Source organism: Chiloscyllium plagiosum, chromosome 3, assembly GCF_004010195.1.
Source record: "Chiloscyllium plagiosum isolate BGI_BamShark_2017 chromosome 3, ASM401019v2, whole genome shotgun sequence".
Lineage (NCBI taxonomy): Eukaryota > Metazoa > Chordata > Chondrichthyes > Orectolobiformes > Hemiscylliidae > Chiloscyllium > Chiloscyllium plagiosum.
Window position 1 is genome coordinate 128,447,618 of NC_057712.1, and position 19,286 is coordinate 128,466,903.

The 19,286-nt window shown below is 42.8% G+C and overlaps 1 protein-coding gene across 4 annotated transcripts in view; it reads left to right on the top strand.

The window, feature by feature from the left end:
* The window catches only part of LOC122548528 (serine/threonine-protein kinase MRCK alpha-like), a 493,614-nt gene that overhangs the window by 469,007 nt on the left and 5,321 nt on the right, over positions 1-19,286 (top strand). For 2 of the 4 annotated variants that reach the window (XM_043687289.1, XM_043687290.1), the window contains 8 exons: positions 637-1,230; positions 11,253-11,350; positions 12,537-12,621; positions 13,268-13,388; positions 13,895-14,012; positions 14,370-14,549; positions 17,042-17,165; positions 17,803-17,960. In XM_043687289.1, coding sequence (XP_043543224.1) covers positions 637-1,230; positions 11,253-11,350; positions 12,537-12,621; positions 13,268-13,388; positions 13,895-14,012; positions 14,370-14,549; positions 17,042-17,165; positions 17,803-17,960 — 1,478 coding nt within the window. The remainder of the gene's footprint in view (positions 1-636; positions 1,231-11,252; positions 11,351-12,536; positions 12,622-13,267; positions 13,389-13,894; positions 14,013-14,369; positions 14,550-17,041; positions 17,166-17,802; positions 17,961-19,286) is intronic. The other 2 variants (XM_043687292.1, XM_043687291.1) reach the window with 1 other exon arrangement.

Consider the following 19,286-nt stretch of genomic DNA (forward strand, 5'->3'; position numbering starts at 1 on the left):
ACTTCCCCCTTCAGGACAGTGACAATTATGATGTGACTCCATCTTTTCTCAGAACTATAGGAAGAAAAGGGTTTTGAGGGTCTTGTGTTGGATTCTCGACTTCACATGCATGATCAGGATTTACCCTTCATGCTGGCTGGGAAAGAGGGGAGCTTACTTTCATTCTGTGTGGGTTGGGAGATGGTTTCAGTCCACTGCTAGACAATTGCAGATGAAATGAATGTGAAGGAAAGGAAATGACTTTATCTGAGCACGTATCGCAGCGCGCAAACATCTTGAGGAACTTTATTGTGTCCTCAGTGACTCAGTGGAAACACTGTCATCGGTCAGAAGTCATGAGATTAAGTCCCATTCCATGAGAGGGGTGCTGTCTTAGGTAAATGTTAAAATCCCATAGCACTGTTCACTGAAGAACAGCAAAGATCTTCCTATTGTCTTGGTCAATATTAACCCCTCAATCACACCACCATATGTGATTGATGGAGGTTGCTATGCACTCATTACCTGCTCTTGTTGCTACATTGTATGCAACTGTGCCTGCACCTCATTGCATTTTAACATTTTGAGGATGTGAAAATTGCTACAGCAATGTAACAAGCAGAATGAAAACTTTTCATTTCCTCTTCTCTTTGCTAGAAATCATCCGTGTTGGTGATAATAAGAAGGTCCATCAAATCGAGCTCATCTCAGGGGAGCAGCTCATTGCTGTCATTTCCGGAAGAAACCGACACGTCCGCCTCTTCCCCACTTCTGCCCTTGATGGTCGGGAAGGCGATTTCTTCAAACTGGTGGAGACGAAGGGCTGCCAAACTCTGGTATCGGGAACAATGCGCCATGGTGCAGCCACATGCCTGTGCGTAGCCATGAAACGACAAGTGCTGTGCTACGAACTCAACCAGAGCAAAACTCGTCACAAAAAGTTCAAAGAAATCCAAGTCCCAGGCAACGTGCAGTGGATGGCCATTTTCAGCGAGCGCTTGCTTGTCGGCTACCAGTCCAGTTTTGCCAAATACCCGCTGCAGGGGGATGGGGGTCCCATAAGCTTACTCCACCCTGATGACCACACACTCTCCTTTATCACGCAGCAGCCCAATGATGCAATCTGTGCAGTAGAAATCTCTGGCAAGGAGTATTTATTGTGTTTCAGTACTGTGGGCATTTATGTGGACTGCCAGGGTCGAAGGTCAAGGCAACAAGAACTGATGTGGCCGGCTATTCCCACAACATGCTGTAAGTTGGTTTGTATTTGTATTTGTAGATTGTCCAGCTAATCCGCATAGTATTTGGACACAGCCCAAAAAGTTCCTGCTCCATTTTTCTGTTGAATTAGCCCATTCCTGCAGAATTCCAGGTTTATGGGGTGGTACTCTGATGTACAAATTGAGTGCCTTCATTGCAAGACAAACAGAAGGCATAAGAAACAACCACAATAAAACTAAACCAATTGTCCTTTTCCTTGATCATGGGGGAGTTTCCCTAAATATAATGCAATTGTATTTATTTGTGGAGCACTTTTAACATAATGAACCATCCCAAGGCGTTTCATGGGAACATTTAGAACAGATTTTGGCACTAACATGGGAGGGCAGGTGAACAAACGTGCAGTCAAAGAGGTAGGTTTTAAGGTGCATCATTAAGGCAGGAAAGAGGTAGAAAAGAATAGAGAGGGAATTCCAGAGCTGAGGAACTTTGTGGTTGGAGACAGGACAACTAATTGTGGAGGAAATAAAATCGTAAATACTCAAGAGCCAAGAATGATAGGATTGCAGACATCTCAGACAGACGACAAGACCTTTGGAGAGATTTTTAAAAAAGGATGAGAATTTTGAGAGCTTTGAAGATTAATTAGGAGCCAAAGTAGGCCCCTAAGGACAATTTAGAGGTAGGTAGCAGAGTTTTGGGTGATTTATGAAGTTTAGAATATATGATGCTGCCCAGGAGAACTTTGGACTGATCAAGTCTAGAGGTAATAAAAGCACAAATGCGAGTTTCCACATCAGGTGAATTAAAGTGAGAATTAGGTGAATTTATGGACATGGAAATAAGGGGTTTAGTGAGAGCTGGATCAGGGTTCAGAACCTCATTTCAGAGTCATGTATATTATAGACTTGGCCAAGCCCCCTTAAAACATGTCAAGGAGACAGCCTAGACCCTAACCTTTTCTTATTTTAAAGATGAGTGCTAGGCCTTACGTTCCAAATGGTATTCGATCGGTCAAACCACCTGGCTTCAGACAAAATGCACTTTATCATTATCATACGTTGTGGTAAAAATACAGATAAAAGAAAGATTAGAATAACAACTCTATTGGAAAACTTAACAGCATGATAGATTATTTAACCAGTAAACAGCAACTGTTCCAATATAGTAACATTCCATAAACACACCTTTGACAAAGATAAATTCAATAAATTAGATTGTCTTATTTGTAATTCTAGCAGCAGGAAGAGAACTCCAGCTTTTAGCTGTTACAGAGAGAGGGAGAAGAGCTTCTACATCCAGCTTCAAGGCCCCAGCACATGCCACTGAAAGCTAAACTAAAAACCCTGGTTCTGTGGGAGCTTGACCCCACCCATTCGTCTACTTCTGTTGTTCCAGCTTCAAAAAATCCCCAAATCCTCCCAAGCTGTTTACTTTATTGGCTTAAAGCAGACCGCTCAACAACTCTGTCTCAATCCCGCTTCATAAAAAAAAGGACAAAATGCCATGGTATCTTAAAGCCATGGTATCTTAAAGCCATGGTATCTTAAAGCCATGGTATCTTAAAGCCATGGTATCGTCGCACATATGGACACCAAGGTTGTGACCTGTCTACTTCAACCTCAGATAGTTGCCAAGTGAGTTGGAGTTGGAGGATGGGAAGTGGAGTCTATGTGGGGGCCAGACGTTAATATTTTTGTCTTCTCAATAATTAATTGGAAAACGCTTCCTATAATCCAACATTGGATGTTGGTCAAGGAGTTTTAACAAAGAACATAACACATTGGGTAATGTATTACAAACTTACTTTCTAAGTTTGTTTGTGGGATGTGAGTGTCGTTGGCTGGAGCAGCATTTATTGTCCAAGTGCATCCCTGTGTGACTTTCTAGGGGAATCGAGTCAATCATATTGCTGTAGGCTTGGAGTCATCTGCCAAATGTGGAAAGGATGGCAGATTACCTTCCCTAAAGAACTTTGGTGAACCACATGAGTTTTTATGACAGTTGACAATGTTTATATTAGACTGGATTTTAATTCCAGAATTTTTAAAGTTAACTTCAAATTCCACCATGTGCCATAGTGGGTTTTGAACCCATCTTCTTCGAGCATTATCCCAGGGTTCGGGATTACTAGGTTCAGTAACATAACCATTTCTCCAACATCCTCCCCCCCGTGCATGGTCTTGTTAAGTATAAAGAAAACCACAAAATGAGTCTCCAATCCAAGTGGAAAATTGGGTTTTCTGCCATGATTATATTTTCAGTTTAGATGTGTTCATCACTATGTACGAATTTCCTGCAGTTCACTCATAGTGAATCAGAGGGGACACTTTTTACACTGAGAGGAATGTTATACAGTGTTAACATCTTTCATTCATTCAGGGTATATGGGCTTGGCTGCTGGACCAGCATTTATTGCCCATCACAAAGTTGTCCTTTCAGAAGGTGTTAGGGAAGGTGTTAGGGAAGAATGTTCCAGGCTTTTGCCCCAATGACAGTGAAGGAACAGCGATATATTTCCAAGTCAGAATGGTGAGTGGCTTGAAGGAGAACTTGCAAGTGGTGGTGTCCCCATGTATTTGCTATCCATGTCCTTCAAGATGGAAGTGGTCCTGGGTTTGGAAGGTGTGTTGCTAAGTTTCTACAGTGCACCTTGCAGATGGTACTCACCACTGCTCCTGATCTTTGGTGGTGGAGGGGCTGAATATTTGGGATGTAGTTCCAAACATTCGGGTGTGTTTTCCTCTGTGTGTTGTTAAGCCTCTTGAGTATTGTTGAAGCTGCACCCAGAGCTGCACTCATCCAGGTCAGTGGCACTATTCCATCACATTCCTGGCTTGTGTCTTGTAGATAGTGGGCAGGCTTTGGGGAGTCAGGAGGTGAATTACTAGCTACAGTGTTCCTAGCTTCTGACCTGCTCTTTCTATGACTAGTTCAGCTCAGTCTCTGGTCAGTGGTGACCACCAGATAGTCAGGAATTTAACAAAGATAACGCCATTGAATATCGAGGTTCAATGGTTAGATTCTTCTTGTTGGAGATGGTCATCACCTGGCACTTGTGTAGTGCGAATGTTACTTGCTGCTTGTCAACCCAAACATGGATATTGTCCAGATGTTATTGCATTTGGCATGCACTGCTTCAGTGCCTGAGGGGTCACAAATGTTGCTGAACATCGTGCAATCATCAGCAAACATCCCGACTTCTGACCTTATAATGGAGGGAAGGTCATTGATGAATGTGGTTGGGCCCAGGACACTCAGCTCCTGCAGAGATACCCTGGAGCTGTGATGAATGACTTCTACAGTACAGGTATATTCTCCTACCAGTGTAAAACCCTCCCTAGTTTCCATTGACTCTAATCTTGCTCAGGTTTCTTGATGCCACACCGTAATATATTATTACTGCATGTCTTGTGGATTGTTCACACTGCTGCCACGATGCATTGGTAATGCAGGAAGTGACTATTAGACATGGCAAATAGTGTCAATCAAGCAGGCTGCTTTCTCCAGCGTGCTGTTAAGCTTCTTCAGTGTTGGAGCTTCATTCAGGCAGGCAACTGCAGAGTATTCCTTCATGCTTTCTGACTGGGGATTCAGGAGGTGAGTTACTTACTGCAAAATTCCCAACCTCTGACCTACTTTTGTAGCTCACCGCTGATTTAGCTGACCCAATTCAGTTTCTGCTCAATGGTAACCCCAAAGATGTTGGTTGCGGAGGATTTAATGATGGCAATGCCATTTAATGTCATAGGGAGATGGTTAGCTTCTCTCTAGTTTGAGATAGTTGGTGCCCAACACTTATAGCATGACTGTTACTTGCCATTTATCAGCCAAACCTGAATGTTGTCCACATTTTACTGCACCTGGACCCAGGTTGTTTCAATATTTGAAGAGTCATGAAAGGTAGTGAACATCCTGCAGCCATCAGCGAATATCCTCACTTTGGGCCTTATGATGGAGGGAAGGTCATTGATAAAACCGCTGGAAACGTGGTCTCAAGCCATTATACTACAGATCTTGCAGGAATATTTTGGAACTGAGGCAACTGACTCCCAACATCTCCAGCGATCTTCCTTTGTATTAGATATGTTGGGGGGTTTTTTCTCATTGGCTTCAGCTTTGCTCAGGCCCCTTGGTGTCAATCTCTGTCAAATGTTGTCTTGGCGTCATTCTCACCTCACCTCTGGAGTTCAGCTCTTTTTTCATTAGATTAGATTAGATTAGATTACTTGCAGTGTGGAAACAGGCCCTTCGGCCCAACAAGCCCACACCGACCCGCCGAAGCGCAACCCACCCAGACCCATTCCCCTACATTTATCCCTTCACCTAACACTACGGGCAATTTAGCATGGCCAATTCACCTGACCTGCACATTTTTAGACTGTGAGAAGAAACCGGAGCACCCGGAGGAAGCCCATGCAGACACGGGGAGAATGTGCAAACTCCACACAGTCAGTCGTCTGAGGCAGGAATTGAACCCGGGTCTCTGGTGCTGTGAGGCAGCAAAGCTAACCACTGTGCCACTGTGCCGCCCATATTTGAACCAAGGCTGCAATGAATTCAGGTGTGGTGTGACCCTGACAGAACCAAACCAAGAGGCAGCTTGACCATTGCCACTAAAGCATAATTGATGATATCTTCCAGCACTTTGATTATTGAAAGTGGGCTCTCATTCCTGAAGAAGGGCTCATGCCCGGAGCGTCGATTCTCCTGCTCCTTGGATGCTGCCTGACCTGCTGCGCTTTTCCAGCAACACATTTTCAGCTGAGATGGTAATTGGCTAGTTTGGAATTGTCCTGCAGCTCCTGGCATGCCCTCCTATATCACTCATTCAACCAGCTTTACTTAATATCTGTGATGGCATAAACAAAGATAACAATGAACAAAGATAATTTACAGCCTAGGAACGGGCTGTTCAGCCCTCCAAACCTGAGCCGATCCAAATCTACTGTCTGAACCTGTTGCCCAATTCCTAAGTATCTGTTTCCCTCTGCTCCCCACCTACTCTTGCATCTGTGCAGACGCATCTTGAATAAATCTACTGTGCCTGCCTCTACCACCTCTGCTGGCAATGCATTCCCGAGGCCCACCACTCTCTGTATGAAGTACTTGCCACGTGTATCCCCCTTAAACTTTCCACCTCTCACCTTGAAAGTGTGACCTCTCGTTATTGAATCCCTCACCCTGGGAAAAAGCTTATCTCTATCTACCCTGTCTATACCCTTCATGATTTTGTAGACCTCAATCAGGTCCCCCCTCAATCTCCTTTTTTCTAATGAAAACAAATCTAACCTACTCAACCTCTCTTCATAGCTAGCACCTTCCATACCAGGCAACATCCTCGTAAACCTTCTCTGCACCCTCTCCAGAGTGTCCACATCCTTTTGGTAATGTGGCAACAGAATTGTGCACAGTATTCTAAATGCGGCCGAACCAAAGTCTTGTACAATTTTAACATGACTTGCCAGCTCTTATACTCAATACCCTGTCCAATGAAGGCAAGCACGCCATATGCCTTCTTGACCACTATCCACCTGTGCAGCAACCTTCAGGGCACAATGGACCTGAACTCCCAGATTTTACTGGATCATCAACTTTTCCCAAGACTCTTCTATTCACTGTATAATTCGCTCTAGAATTGGACTTGCCAAAATGCATCACCTCACATTTGCGTGGATTGAATTCCATCTGCCACTTCTCTGCCCAACTCTCCAGTCTATCTACATTCTCCTGTATTTTTTGACAGTCCCTTATGCTTTCTGATACTCCACTAATCTTCGTGTCATTTGCAAATTGCTGATCTGACCAACAGTCCCTTTTTCCAGATCATTTATGTATATCACAAACAACAGTGGCCCCAGCACTGATCCCTGTGGAACACCACTGGTCACCTTTCTCCATTTCAAGAAACTCCCTTCAACTACTACTCTCTGTCTCCTGTTGCTCAACCAGTTCTTTATCCGCCTAGCTGGAACAACGTACACACCATGTGACTTCACTTTCTCTGTTACCATGGGGAACCTTATCAAATGCCTTACTAAAGTCCATGTATATGACATCTACAGCCCTTCCGTCATCTATCAACTTGGTCACTTCCTCAAAGACTTCTATTAAGCTGGTACGGCACAATCTCCCCCACACAAAACATGGTGTCTATCACTGATAAGCCCATTATTTTCTAAATATAAATAGATCCTATCCCTCAGTACCTTCTCCAGCAACTTTCCCACCACTGATGTTCAGCTCACTGGTCTGTAGTTACCTGGAGTATCCCTACTACCCTCTTGTACAGCGGGACAACATGAGCAGCCCTCCAGTCCTCTGGCACCTCACCTGTGTTTAAGGATGCCACAAAGACATCTGTCAAGATCCCAGCTATTTCCTCTCTCACATCCCTCAGCAACCTGGTATAGATCCCATATGGTCCTGGGGATTTGTCCACGTTAATAACCTCTAGCCCACCCAACACATGTTCCCTAGTTATGTCAACGTGATCCAGGCTAATCTCAACATGCATCATGTTCCTCTTGAGGTTTTAAGCTTGAACATATTGTACAATAGCCTGAAGGGTTGTGATAATGAACTAGCTATCTAGATTTTAAAAATTGAATTTGGTAAATCCAGAAACATTCATGTAGCTCCACTTTCACCTTCATGGGCACTAATTGTTTTTAAATTCATTAGTGGAATGTGGGCTTCACTGGCTGGGCCAGCATTTATTGCCCATCCCTAGTTTCCTTTGAGAAGGTGTAGGTGAGCTGCCTTCTTGAACCACTGCAGTCCATGTCTGTAGGTTGACCCACAGTGCCCTTAGGGAGGGAATTCCAGGATTTTGACCCAGTGACAGTGAAGGAACAATGATGTATTTCCAAGTCAGGATGGGGAGTGGATTGAAGGGAAACTTGCAGCTATGGTGTTCCCAGGCAACTGCTGTCCTTGTCCTAGATGATAGTGGTCATGGGTTTGGAAGGTGCTGTCTAAGGATCTTTGGTGAATTTCTGTAGTCCATGTTTAAATAGTACATAATGCTGTGACTGAGTGTTGGTGATGGAGTGACTGAATGTTCATGCATGTGGTACCAATTCAAGTGTGCTGAATGATATCAAGCTTCTTAAGTGTTGTTGGAGTTGCACTCATCCCCAGCCAAGTGGAGAGAGTTCCATTGTACTCCTGACTTGTAGCTTGTTGATGGCGCCTCAGCTTTGGGGAAACAAGATGTAAGTTATTCACCACAAAATTCCTAGCCTCTGACATACTTTGTAGCCAGAGTATTTGTATAGTTAGTCCACTTCATTGACGGAATGTTGATCATGGAGGTTTCAGCAATGGTTAGATTCTCTCTTGTTGGAAATGATCATTACCTGACAACAATAAATGTTATTGACACAAGTTTGAGTGTTGCCCTGTATGTAGACATAGGCTTCTTCAGTATCTGGTAGGTCGTAAGTGGTGCTTAACATTGTGCAATCATCATCAAGCATCCCACCTTCTGACCTTAAGGTGGAAGGAAAGTCTTTGATAAAGGAGGTGAAGATAGTTGGTCTTAGGACACCACTCAGTGGGATTCCTGTAGGAATGTTGAAACTTTATTGCTGGAACAGCACAGCAGGTCAGGCAGCATCCAGGGAACAGGAGATTCGACGTTTCGGGCACAGGCCCTTCTTCAGGAATGAGCAGAGAGTGTTCAGCAGGAGAAGATAAAAGGTAGGGAGGAGGGACTTGGAGGAGGGGCGTTGGAAATGTGATAGGTACCTTTCTGTGATACCTTCCTGTAGGAATGTCCTAGGTCTGAGGTGATTGAACTCCAATAAACACAAACATCTTCCTTTATGCTGGGTATGGTTCCAATTAGCAGAGAATCATAGAACATAGAGGGGATAGAATGGACAAGGAAGACCTGTTTCCCAATCAGAGAGGTCAGTTGCCAGAAAGAACAGATTTAAAATGGTAATTGGGAGAAGGGTTAGAAGGAACATGAGGAAAAATCTGCATGCAGAGAGTGGTAGGTGAAGAAATTCACTGCCTATTTTGGTGACCATGGTGGAATCCCTCAACTCATTTAAAAGGAACAACACTGATCTTCAAGGCACACACTGCCTTGATGCTGCAACGTGAGGTTAGAATGGACAGCTAATTCATTCCGCTGGTACAAATATGATGGACTGAAGGTTGTTGTGAATACTTTAGCCTTCTCTTTTGTACTGATGTACTGGGCTCATCCATCGTTGAGGACAGGGATATTTATGGAGCCGCCTCCTCCAGTGAGCTGTTTAATTGTCCTCCATCATTCACAACTGGATATGGCAGGACAGCAGAGCTTCAGTATGATCGTGGTTGTGGGATTGCTTAACCATTATCAATCACGCACTTCTCCTGTTTTGTACCTTCACCAAGTTGAGACCATTTTGAAGTATACCTGGTGCTGCTCATTCCTGATGTTTTTTGAACCAGGGTTGATCTCTGAGCGAGAAGGCATTAGTGACTTGGTGTTGTACTGAGCCATGTGGTTACAGCAGTGATTGGCTACAATTCTGCTGCTACTGATGATCCATGGATGCTCAGTTATGAGTTGCAATCTCTGTTCAAGTTGATCCCTTTTAGCATGGTGATCGTGCAACACAAAACAATGGAGGAATGAAGATGGGACATTATCTCCACAGTGACTGTAAGGGTATATGAGTGGATTACTCCACAGATGGGCCAGGATTTTCCCTCCTGTAGTGGGTTTGCCTCACCAACTGCCACAGATCCAATCTAGCAATTGTTAGAACTTGACCAGTTTGGAGCGACTGGTGATGGACATCAGATCAGCTAAGGAAAGCAGATTTCATTCCCTAAAGGACAATTGTGAACCAGCAGGCTTTGTTTTTTGACATTAGATCCATTAATTCCAGAAGTTATTGAATTCAGATTTCACCATCTGCTGTGATGGATTCCAACCCATAAACCTGGATTACTGTTCCAGTGGTGTTATCACTATGTCACCACCTTCTCTAAGGTTCTTTGAGTTGCTGAAAATGTAAGCTGATAACAGTGCAACAAAGAAAAATAAGCATTAGGGACATGTATATCTCCTTAAGCAGTGACATTTAAAGATCAAGAAAGAAGCCGGCTAGAGGGTCAAGGAGGACCAGAGGAGTTGGTTAGGATTGCATCAACGATTATTGTTTCACTCTAAGGATCTTATACTCTTAATCATTAGCTCTTTCTACATCCAGATTACTGGGTAAATCCAGCAGATTCTTAAAACAAAGGAGATGAAGGGTGAGGTGTCATTTGTGCAAAACAAACAGCAGAGTGGTATAAGTTCCACTTGCATCTCTCAGTCCTCTGAATTACTGGCCAATTTGAGAATTGAAAGTACCATGCACCATTAACAAACTGTTATCTTTCCAGTAGGATTCAGGCCCTTATGAGAGAGCTTCCCAAAATAAGAGAATAGAAGTTAATGTAGTAGAGAGTGCCGTATAATCCACTCCGTGCACCGTTATACAACACTGGTTTGTAAGGCAGTTTGATTGAAGTTTGGAAGATTATGAATGGCACAAATAAAGTAGGTGCAGACAAACTGACAGTGTTATTGGCATGTCCATTTGTCAGGCCTACATGTGAAAAATCTGATGTACAATAAGATTTTGGTTGTTCTTTACTTTCTGGGTGGTTGAATTTTGGAATCTTCTAACTGTTCCACATACTACAGATTCTGTCCATCCAAATTCAGGCCATGTGTGAACAGAATGCTTGGTGCTTGTTAGACACAGCAGTGAAGTAGTGATGGGTACAGCTCACTTTCTGTTGCTGATAATAGTGAGAGTAGTCCTGTTAGTGACTGAGAGTGAATGCAAAAACATGTTTTGGCACAGCCAAGTCTTTTATTACGTGTGTAATTGTTCCCCTGTAATACTAGCGCTGTAACACTAATTAATCAGCAATGGAATGAAGCCTCAATTGGGTACAGGTGTAGTTCTACATTTTCTGCTCCACACTAGACTTGGCTAACTGTAATCCAATAAACCCACCGATATGAATCTGATGCTTTTGATTCTCTGCAGGTTACAATGCTCCATATTTGTCTGTGTATAGTGAGAATGCTGTAGATGTATTTGATGTGAACACTATGGAATGGATTCAGACAGTTGCACTAAAGAAGGTATGTTCACTTCCCTGCCCTGACTGTTTGTTTTACTTGTAATATTCTTCTCCTTTCTCTCTCTTCCTTGCTGAAATATGGATCCACAGTAAATCATGACTTGCTGTTTCCTCCTCTTCTTGTTTGATCACTTCCTTTCCCCTTCTTTCAGTCAGATGACCCCTAAAATCCTCATCTCTACTGAATGTTATCTGAGTTTCCCGACTTCCTCCATTATTACTAAGTCCCATCATTTCAGGTGTCTTTCTGAATTGTCATAGAATGGTACAGCATGGAAAGAAACTCCTCAGTCCAATTGTCCATGCTGGCCAAGTTTTTCAAAGTAAACTAGTCCCATTTGCCCTTGTTTGGCCCTCTAAATCTTTCCTATTCATGTACCCGTCCAAATGTCTTTAAACTGTTGTAATTGTACCTGCATCTACCACTTTGTCAGGCAGTTCATTCCACATAGGAACCACTCTCTGTGTGAAAAAGGTGTCCCATCAGGTGGGCCAATGCTCCCTTCCCAAGTAGGAGCCCACACCGCAGTAGTTTTACTGTGGCTTGACTAAAATCGAGTATTTCCTTGTTTTTATACTGTATCTTTCTTGTTTTGGTCCCAAATTTCATTATTCTTCTGAATCCAGAGAGGCAAGAACGTGAGGTTGTGGATTATCAGGTTAATCATGTTCTCATTGAATGGCAGAGCAGGCTGGATGGGCTGAATGGCCTATTACTGCTCCTACGTCTTATGGTAAATCCCTTTTGCATCCATTAGCTGGCTTTTAGTGACTTATATGTGATTATTAATCAACCCTTTAACGTCTGACTATTGACATTGTAATTCTAATTTAAACTATTTTTCTAATCAACTTGTTCAGAGATATTATTACACAACTCTGGAGCAGGTGGGACTTGAACCCGGGCCTTCCAGTCCAGGGATAAGGACACTACTAAAAGAGGGGCCCGGAATTTGTATCCTATGGGCCCTATTTCTCCTATTTTATTCATACTGTTCCATGTCAGCCCTATCTGCACACGCTTACTATACCAAACTAGTATGCTATAATCTCCACCAGTGTAAATGTGCAGCTCTCAGCAGCAGCATAATTTGTTGGAAAAGCTACACTTTTGGTAGCGAATCAAATTAAATTATGTTTGAGAAATTCCTTGTGGGATTGGTTACAGTGAACTGCTTTTCTTACAGGTTCGGCCACTTAATACAGAGGGGACACTTAACCTGCTGGGTCTCGAGACAATCAGGTTAATCTATTTCAAAAATAAGATGGCAGGTATGTCTAGCAAGTGATTTTTATGTTTATGCAAGATTAAAATTTGCCATTAACTTATTTAGTTATTTTAGGATTTGCTAAACAGCATCTTGCATTACTGAGCCAAGCAGCCTGAATGGTCCAAGGTAACCAGGTTAACCATCATATGACCTTCAAAACGTATTCCCCACATTGGTCCCTGGCTATTCCTGCCCACAACACTGTGTGACTGCTTACTCAGGCTTTTACATAATGTTCATTTTATCCTCTACCTATTTCCTGACTTGTACTTCAGGTATCCCACTTTCTATAAAACTTGGTTATTAAATCAAGTTTTGTTCAGATATAAAAATAGAGAATTTTTACTTGACCTTTAAATTACCCAGTCCCTCGCTCAAGGAGAAAATTGTCAATCTAGAGAAACCTTCAACAGAAACCTTAAGTATCAACTAGTGTCTGATCACAACATGTGGCTTTGTGCACTACTCCTCATAGGACTATCTGAGTGACAGTCTAGAAGGGATCAATCAATTATGGCGCAGGACTACCCTTAAACCATTTCAGTAATATCAAGAAAAAATGTTTTCACAATGACCAAGGACCTAACTTTAGAAGATCAACTTGTCTCTTAATACTTTATGTTGAGCTATTTCCTTCGCTCCCACAGAAGGAGATGAACTTGTTGTTCCTGAAACATCTGATAACAGCCGCAAACAGATGGTCAGGACCCGGAGCAAACGGAGATATTCCTTTCGGGTGCCTGAAGAGGAGAGACTCCAGCAGAGAAGGTGAGCAGAATCTCTCATGTTACAGAACGTGTGTATCCCCTGTCCCCATCCCAATCTCTTACCTTGTCCATGCTGTCTCCTTGGTGCTCAAGTTGTCCTTCCCACACAGTTAATGTTATATAAGAATTGGACTTGTGGATTTTTTGTTGGCACTTTACAAAGTACAGCTTTGTGTATCTGGCTCAACGTGTTCAATTTTTGGGTTTGGGATATGTTAATGCTGTAAAAAATAGGTGGGATCTCTGGAGTCATCTTCTCTGGTACACCCCCTGCCACTCTCAGCTGGTCCTTAGCCTAAACATCAGTGGACAAAGGCAAGAGAAAAAATGAGGTTACTGTATGGATCAGTCAACGTCTATTTACAGGGTGACACTAAACAGTGAAATTTGCCTTATCCTTCCAACTAAGGAGAAAGACATAGAGGAACAGGAAAGTAGACAGAATAATGTTAGTTTGTGTTTCAATTAATTTAAATGTGCGTTGATTTTGGATTCCTTTTCTTTTAGAGAAATGCTTCGAGATCCAGAAATGAGATCCAAATTAATCTCAAATCCAACTAATTTCAACCACATTGTACACATGGGCCCAGGTGATGGCATACAGATCTTAAAAGATTTGCCAATGGTAAGTTAGCCAAAGATATGCTATTCAGACTCCACCATTTTATAACAACTGTTTACATTATGGAGCACTTTATAAACCAGCAAAATAATTCGAGGCCCTTCTTAATTGGAGCTAAACCCTAAAAGCCCTGAATAGCGCACAGTTTCTCTTTAAATGTCTCTGTTCAGAAGACTTCACTTGTGTAATTTGTTACTTTTTACTTTTTTTAATGTTTTATTGTTGTTTGCTGAGGTTTTACAAGACGTAAAGCTACTGTCAGCTTTCTGTGCCACTACTACTGGAACTGGTGGATTCCTCTGCTGAACTATGTTCGTTCTTTTCCATAACATTTCTTTATTTCTGTTGCTCTCTGAATAGCCAGAATCCCCGCATCCACCTCCCAATCAGCACTTCAGTCTGATCTCCACTCCAACCAACTTTGAACACATTTATCACATGACTGTCCACTCTGCTGAGAAGTTCCTGTACCACGAACCCCACGTCTGCACCCTTTCTCCAGACTCTGCCTCCAGCTTGCCACATTCCATAACACCAAGGGTATGCTGTGTGTGCTGGCCTTCTCACTAACTGGTATGCAGTGCCTTGTGTTTATGTGCCACTAATCAAACCAGGCCTTGCACCGTGCCATCTGCTTTGAGCTTTAGCAATTCTTCCTGTTTACTGCACATGTGACCCCTGTCATTACTGCCCAGAGACACAGATTTCTGTGTAACTTGAGCTGAGATGTGGACTGGTGAGCGAATTTCGAGAAAGGAAGAATCCACAGTTAGGTCAAGCCACTTCAAGCATGAGCAAAACAGCTGAACTTCATTGGGGAGGTGAGAGGGTCTGTGCTTGTCCGGTCGCTAGACCCAAAACATTGACTCTGCTTTCCCTCCACAGGTGTGGACAGACCCACTGAGTTTCTCCAGCAACTTCTGTTTGCGTTTCAGATTTCCAGCATCCGCAATGCTTGGTTTTATTTAAGACAAAAGTGAGTTTAGAAAGGCTAAATGGAATATATTCTAATTCAAGGAGCCTGAAGAATAAGATGGACAAGCTGAGGGCACAGACAGGCATGTGGGAGTATATTAGCATAGCTAAGACTCCGCTGAAAGATGATCAGGAAATCAATTATAGCAGTAAGGAGAAATTATATCTTGGAAGGATCATTAAATGAGGCCAAATGGGTAAAAGTGAAAAACACAAATAGGGTGAAAATGCTGTTGGGTGCATACAATATAAACGTCATAATCTTCAACTCCACTTTCCTGCCTTTTCCCCATAATCCTGATTCCTTTCCTGATTAAAAATCTGTCTAGCTCAGCCTTGAGTGTACTTAATGAACCAGCCTGAAAAGCCCTCTGTGGTAAAGAATTCCACAGATTCACAACTCGCTGGGGGAAGAAATTCCTCCTCATCTGTCTCTTAAATGTGTGAACCCCTTATTCTGAGATTTTGCTGTCTAGGCCTAGATTCTCCCGCAAGGAAAAGCAACCCTTCTCCATCTGCCCAGTCAATTCCCCTAAGAATCATGTATGCTTCAATAAGGTTGCTGCTCATTCTTTGATATTCCAACACCAATAGGCCCAAACTACTCAGCGTCATCTCACAAGAAAGTCTCCCCATCCTCAGAACCAACTTTGTTGAAACAGTTCTGGACCTAATGTTCAGAAATGAGCTTGGGCAGGTGGAAGGTGTATCAGATGGCAGCATTTTAGAAGTAGTGACCCTAGTTGATAACAAACGATTGAGAATGGTTAGGGAAAATGATAAGGATGGGCCAGGAATACAAGTTCTAAACCTGGGGAAAGGTTAATTTCACTGAAATAAGATGCAATTTGGCCGAAGTAGACTGGGAGCAGCTATTTGCAAATAAAACAATCAGAGCTGTGGGAGACATTCAAGGAGGAAATAGCAAGAGTACACAGCAAATAAAGTCACAGGCTGGGACCAAGACCAAAGAATCCTGGATGTGAAGAAACTTAAAGGTTAGGGATAAGTAAAAAAAAAAGCTTATGGCAGATACTGAGAGTCCTTAAAGGAGTATAAAAAATTCATTTACAAAGAAAATTGGAAAAACTAAGACTTAAGAAAGCATTGAGGGGTAGAATAAAGGAAAACCCAATAGGCTTCTTAAATATATGAAGGTGAAGAGAATGACTAGAGAAAGAGTAGGGTCCATTCAAGGTAATCTGTGTGAGGTCTTTGAAGACCTGATAGAATGTTTTGCATCAGTCTTCATAATGAAAAAAGACAGTGCAATTATCGCCATCTGGGTGGAGGACTATGAAGTATTAGTGGAAATTAACAGTGTGATGAGGGACTAGCAGATAAATGTGCAGGCTGGATAAGATGTATCCCAGGTTGTTGAGAATGACAAAGGGAGGAGATAATAGACGCCCTCGTGGTAATTTCCAACTTCTCTCTGGCCAGAGGTGAGGTGCCAAAGGTCTGGAAAACTGCTAACTATCTCACCCACTGTCCTGCTACCTTGAGGGAACGGTGGATATGCACACCAAGGTTCCTCTGAGCTTCAGTACTTTCCACTGTCCTACCATTCATAGTATAATCTCTTGCCTTATTAGCCCTCCCCAAGTGCATTATAGAGTCATACAGCATGGAAACTGACCCTTTGGTCCAACTCATCCACGTTGACCAGATATCCCAATCTGATCTAGTCACATTTGCCAGCATTTGGCCCATAACCCTTCCTATTCATATACCCTTCCAGATGTCTTTAATTTGTTTTAATTGTACCAGCCTCCACCACCTCCTCTGGGACTCATTCCGTACTCATGCTATTGAAGGGTGCCTGATGATCTCTGGAATCCTATCCTAGTGTAGACTGCACTCCACCGGTGTAGATTAACCTGATATTTCACAGCCCATTAGTGCTACTGAACGAGAGTGCAGCTGGTTGGTTTAATGACATCCCTAAGTCTTGAAATAAAAATCTCTAAAGTTATAATTTTGTGGCTCCAACTGTTTAATCTATTCAGATATCTTGTTGATTCTTGTTCCCTCTCACCCTGATTGTTTCTTCGTAGAATCTACGTCCTCAGGATGAGAAGAGTCGGACTATGTTTAGCGCTTCCGTCAGTATCCCTGCTATTGCACGATCTCGCACAGAACCGGGCCGCTCCATGAGTGCCAGCAGTGGGCTGTCGTCAAGTAAGATTTCACTCTGCCTTGATCCTTATAGAAAATTGATGACCTACTTGTGATATGTGCCACTCAGCCTTGTTAATGCAGTAGTTGTGGCTTGCTATCCTCCTCAATGATAGTAAAATAGCAGGCAAACAGGTTCAACCACTTCTGTTACTGAGCCATTTAATGCTGCACAGTCAGAGGCAAGCTCTCAACTGAGAAAGGTCTGTTCCTAAATCGGACAACAGGCACAGGTGATGAAGAGTATTCAGCCAATCTTCACCCAGACATATTGAAAGAACAGGACCCCATCAGAACCCAGGTTTCTCACCTCATCCACCCATTTTGTGTTTTGATTGTGTAAAGGTGTTCCTGAAGCCCCAATTTGCTTTTCCACATTTTGAGCCTGTACATCTTGGTCTGACAGTCAGGCTTCACTACAACAACTTGCACTTACAGACCACGTTTGTCCTGCGGGACTTCTTAAATAGGTATAAGGATGTCAGGCTGATAGGTGGCAGCAAGGCATTCAAAGTCTTGAACATAGAGCTGGATTTGATAGGGATTTGTAAGATGAAAAGACAATGAGAACCATGAATGTATCCTTTTACTGTGGGATCAGTTTATTTTGTTCATGTTTCACATGTTACTGTTCCTACAGGATCAACCGCACAAAATGGAAGTGCCCTTCGAAGAGAATTCTCAGGAGGAAACTATGTCAACAAACGTCAGCCAATGACGTCGCCATCCGACGGCTCGCTTTCTTCGGGTGGAATGGATCCGGGAAGTGATGTTCCAACAAGGGAGTTTGAGCGTGATGTAATTCTCACTTTAATATTTTTCCCTCACATCCCAATCTATCATTTCTATTGTAAGATCTCTTTACATAAGATTCCATCCATGAAGCTTCTTAACAACATTTCAAACATCTCTAGAATGTTGACACCCCAGCCCAATCTAGCAAGTCTACTGTCAAACTGAACACCCACCCCCATTTCACCAATGCCTGATTGCACCTTCTGCACCCTACTGTCAGACAGAGACTCCACCCTGTGCCACCTCCTACACTCCCTGGGCCAGTGTCTCTGGCTGATGGAGAGTGTTACATGTCAATGATGCCAAATTGGAGTGGAGTTGTATACCAACCAGTTTCAGTTTCCATCTCCTGAAAAACATTAGGAAACAAAGTTGGTTTTTCCAACACTCTGGCTGCTTCAATGGTCATTTTTGTTCATTGCTGAGAACACAAATTATCAGAGTTATCAAATGAAATCACACAGTTTGTCAAAAAAAGTTCATATTAAAGAAGGGTGAAGATTGTAAAGATTCCTTTCACCAAAATCTCCAAATTCATTGCTATTCAAGAGCTGACTTTGGTCATTTGTTTCGGCCAGTTCCTGTTTTCTCCTTCGCATTGTTACACCAGATTAGCGTTGTTACACCGGATTAGCGTTACAATGGATTCGCATTGTTACAATGGATTAGCGTTGTTACACTGGATTAACGTTGTTACAGTGGATTGGCATTGTTACAATGGATTAGCGTAGTTACACCAGATTAGCGTTGTTACAATGGATTAGCGTAGTTACACCGGATTAGGGTTGTTACACCGGATTAGGGTTGTTACACCGGATTAGCGTTGTTACACCAGATAAGGGTTGTTTAACCGGATTAGCGTTGATACACCGGATTAGCATTGTTACACCGGATTAGCGTTGTTACAATGGATTAGCATTGTTACACCAGATAAGGGTTGTTTAACCGGATTAGCGTTGATACACCGGATTAGCGTAGTTACACCGGATTAGAGTTGTTACACCGAATTAGCGTAGTTACACCGGATTAGTGTTGGTACAATGCATTAGCGTTGTTACGATGCATTAGCGTTGATACACCGGATTAGGATTGTTACAGTGGATTAGCGTTGTTACACCGGATTAGCGTTGTTACACCGGATTAGCGTTGTTACAATGGATTAGCGTTGTTACACCGGATTAGTGTTGTTACGATGCATTAGCGTTGATACACCGGATTAGGATTGTTACAGTGGATTAGCGTTGTTACACCGGATTAGTGTTGTTACACCGGATTAGTGTTGTTACACCGGATTAGCGTTGTTACAATGGATTAGCGTTGTTACAATGG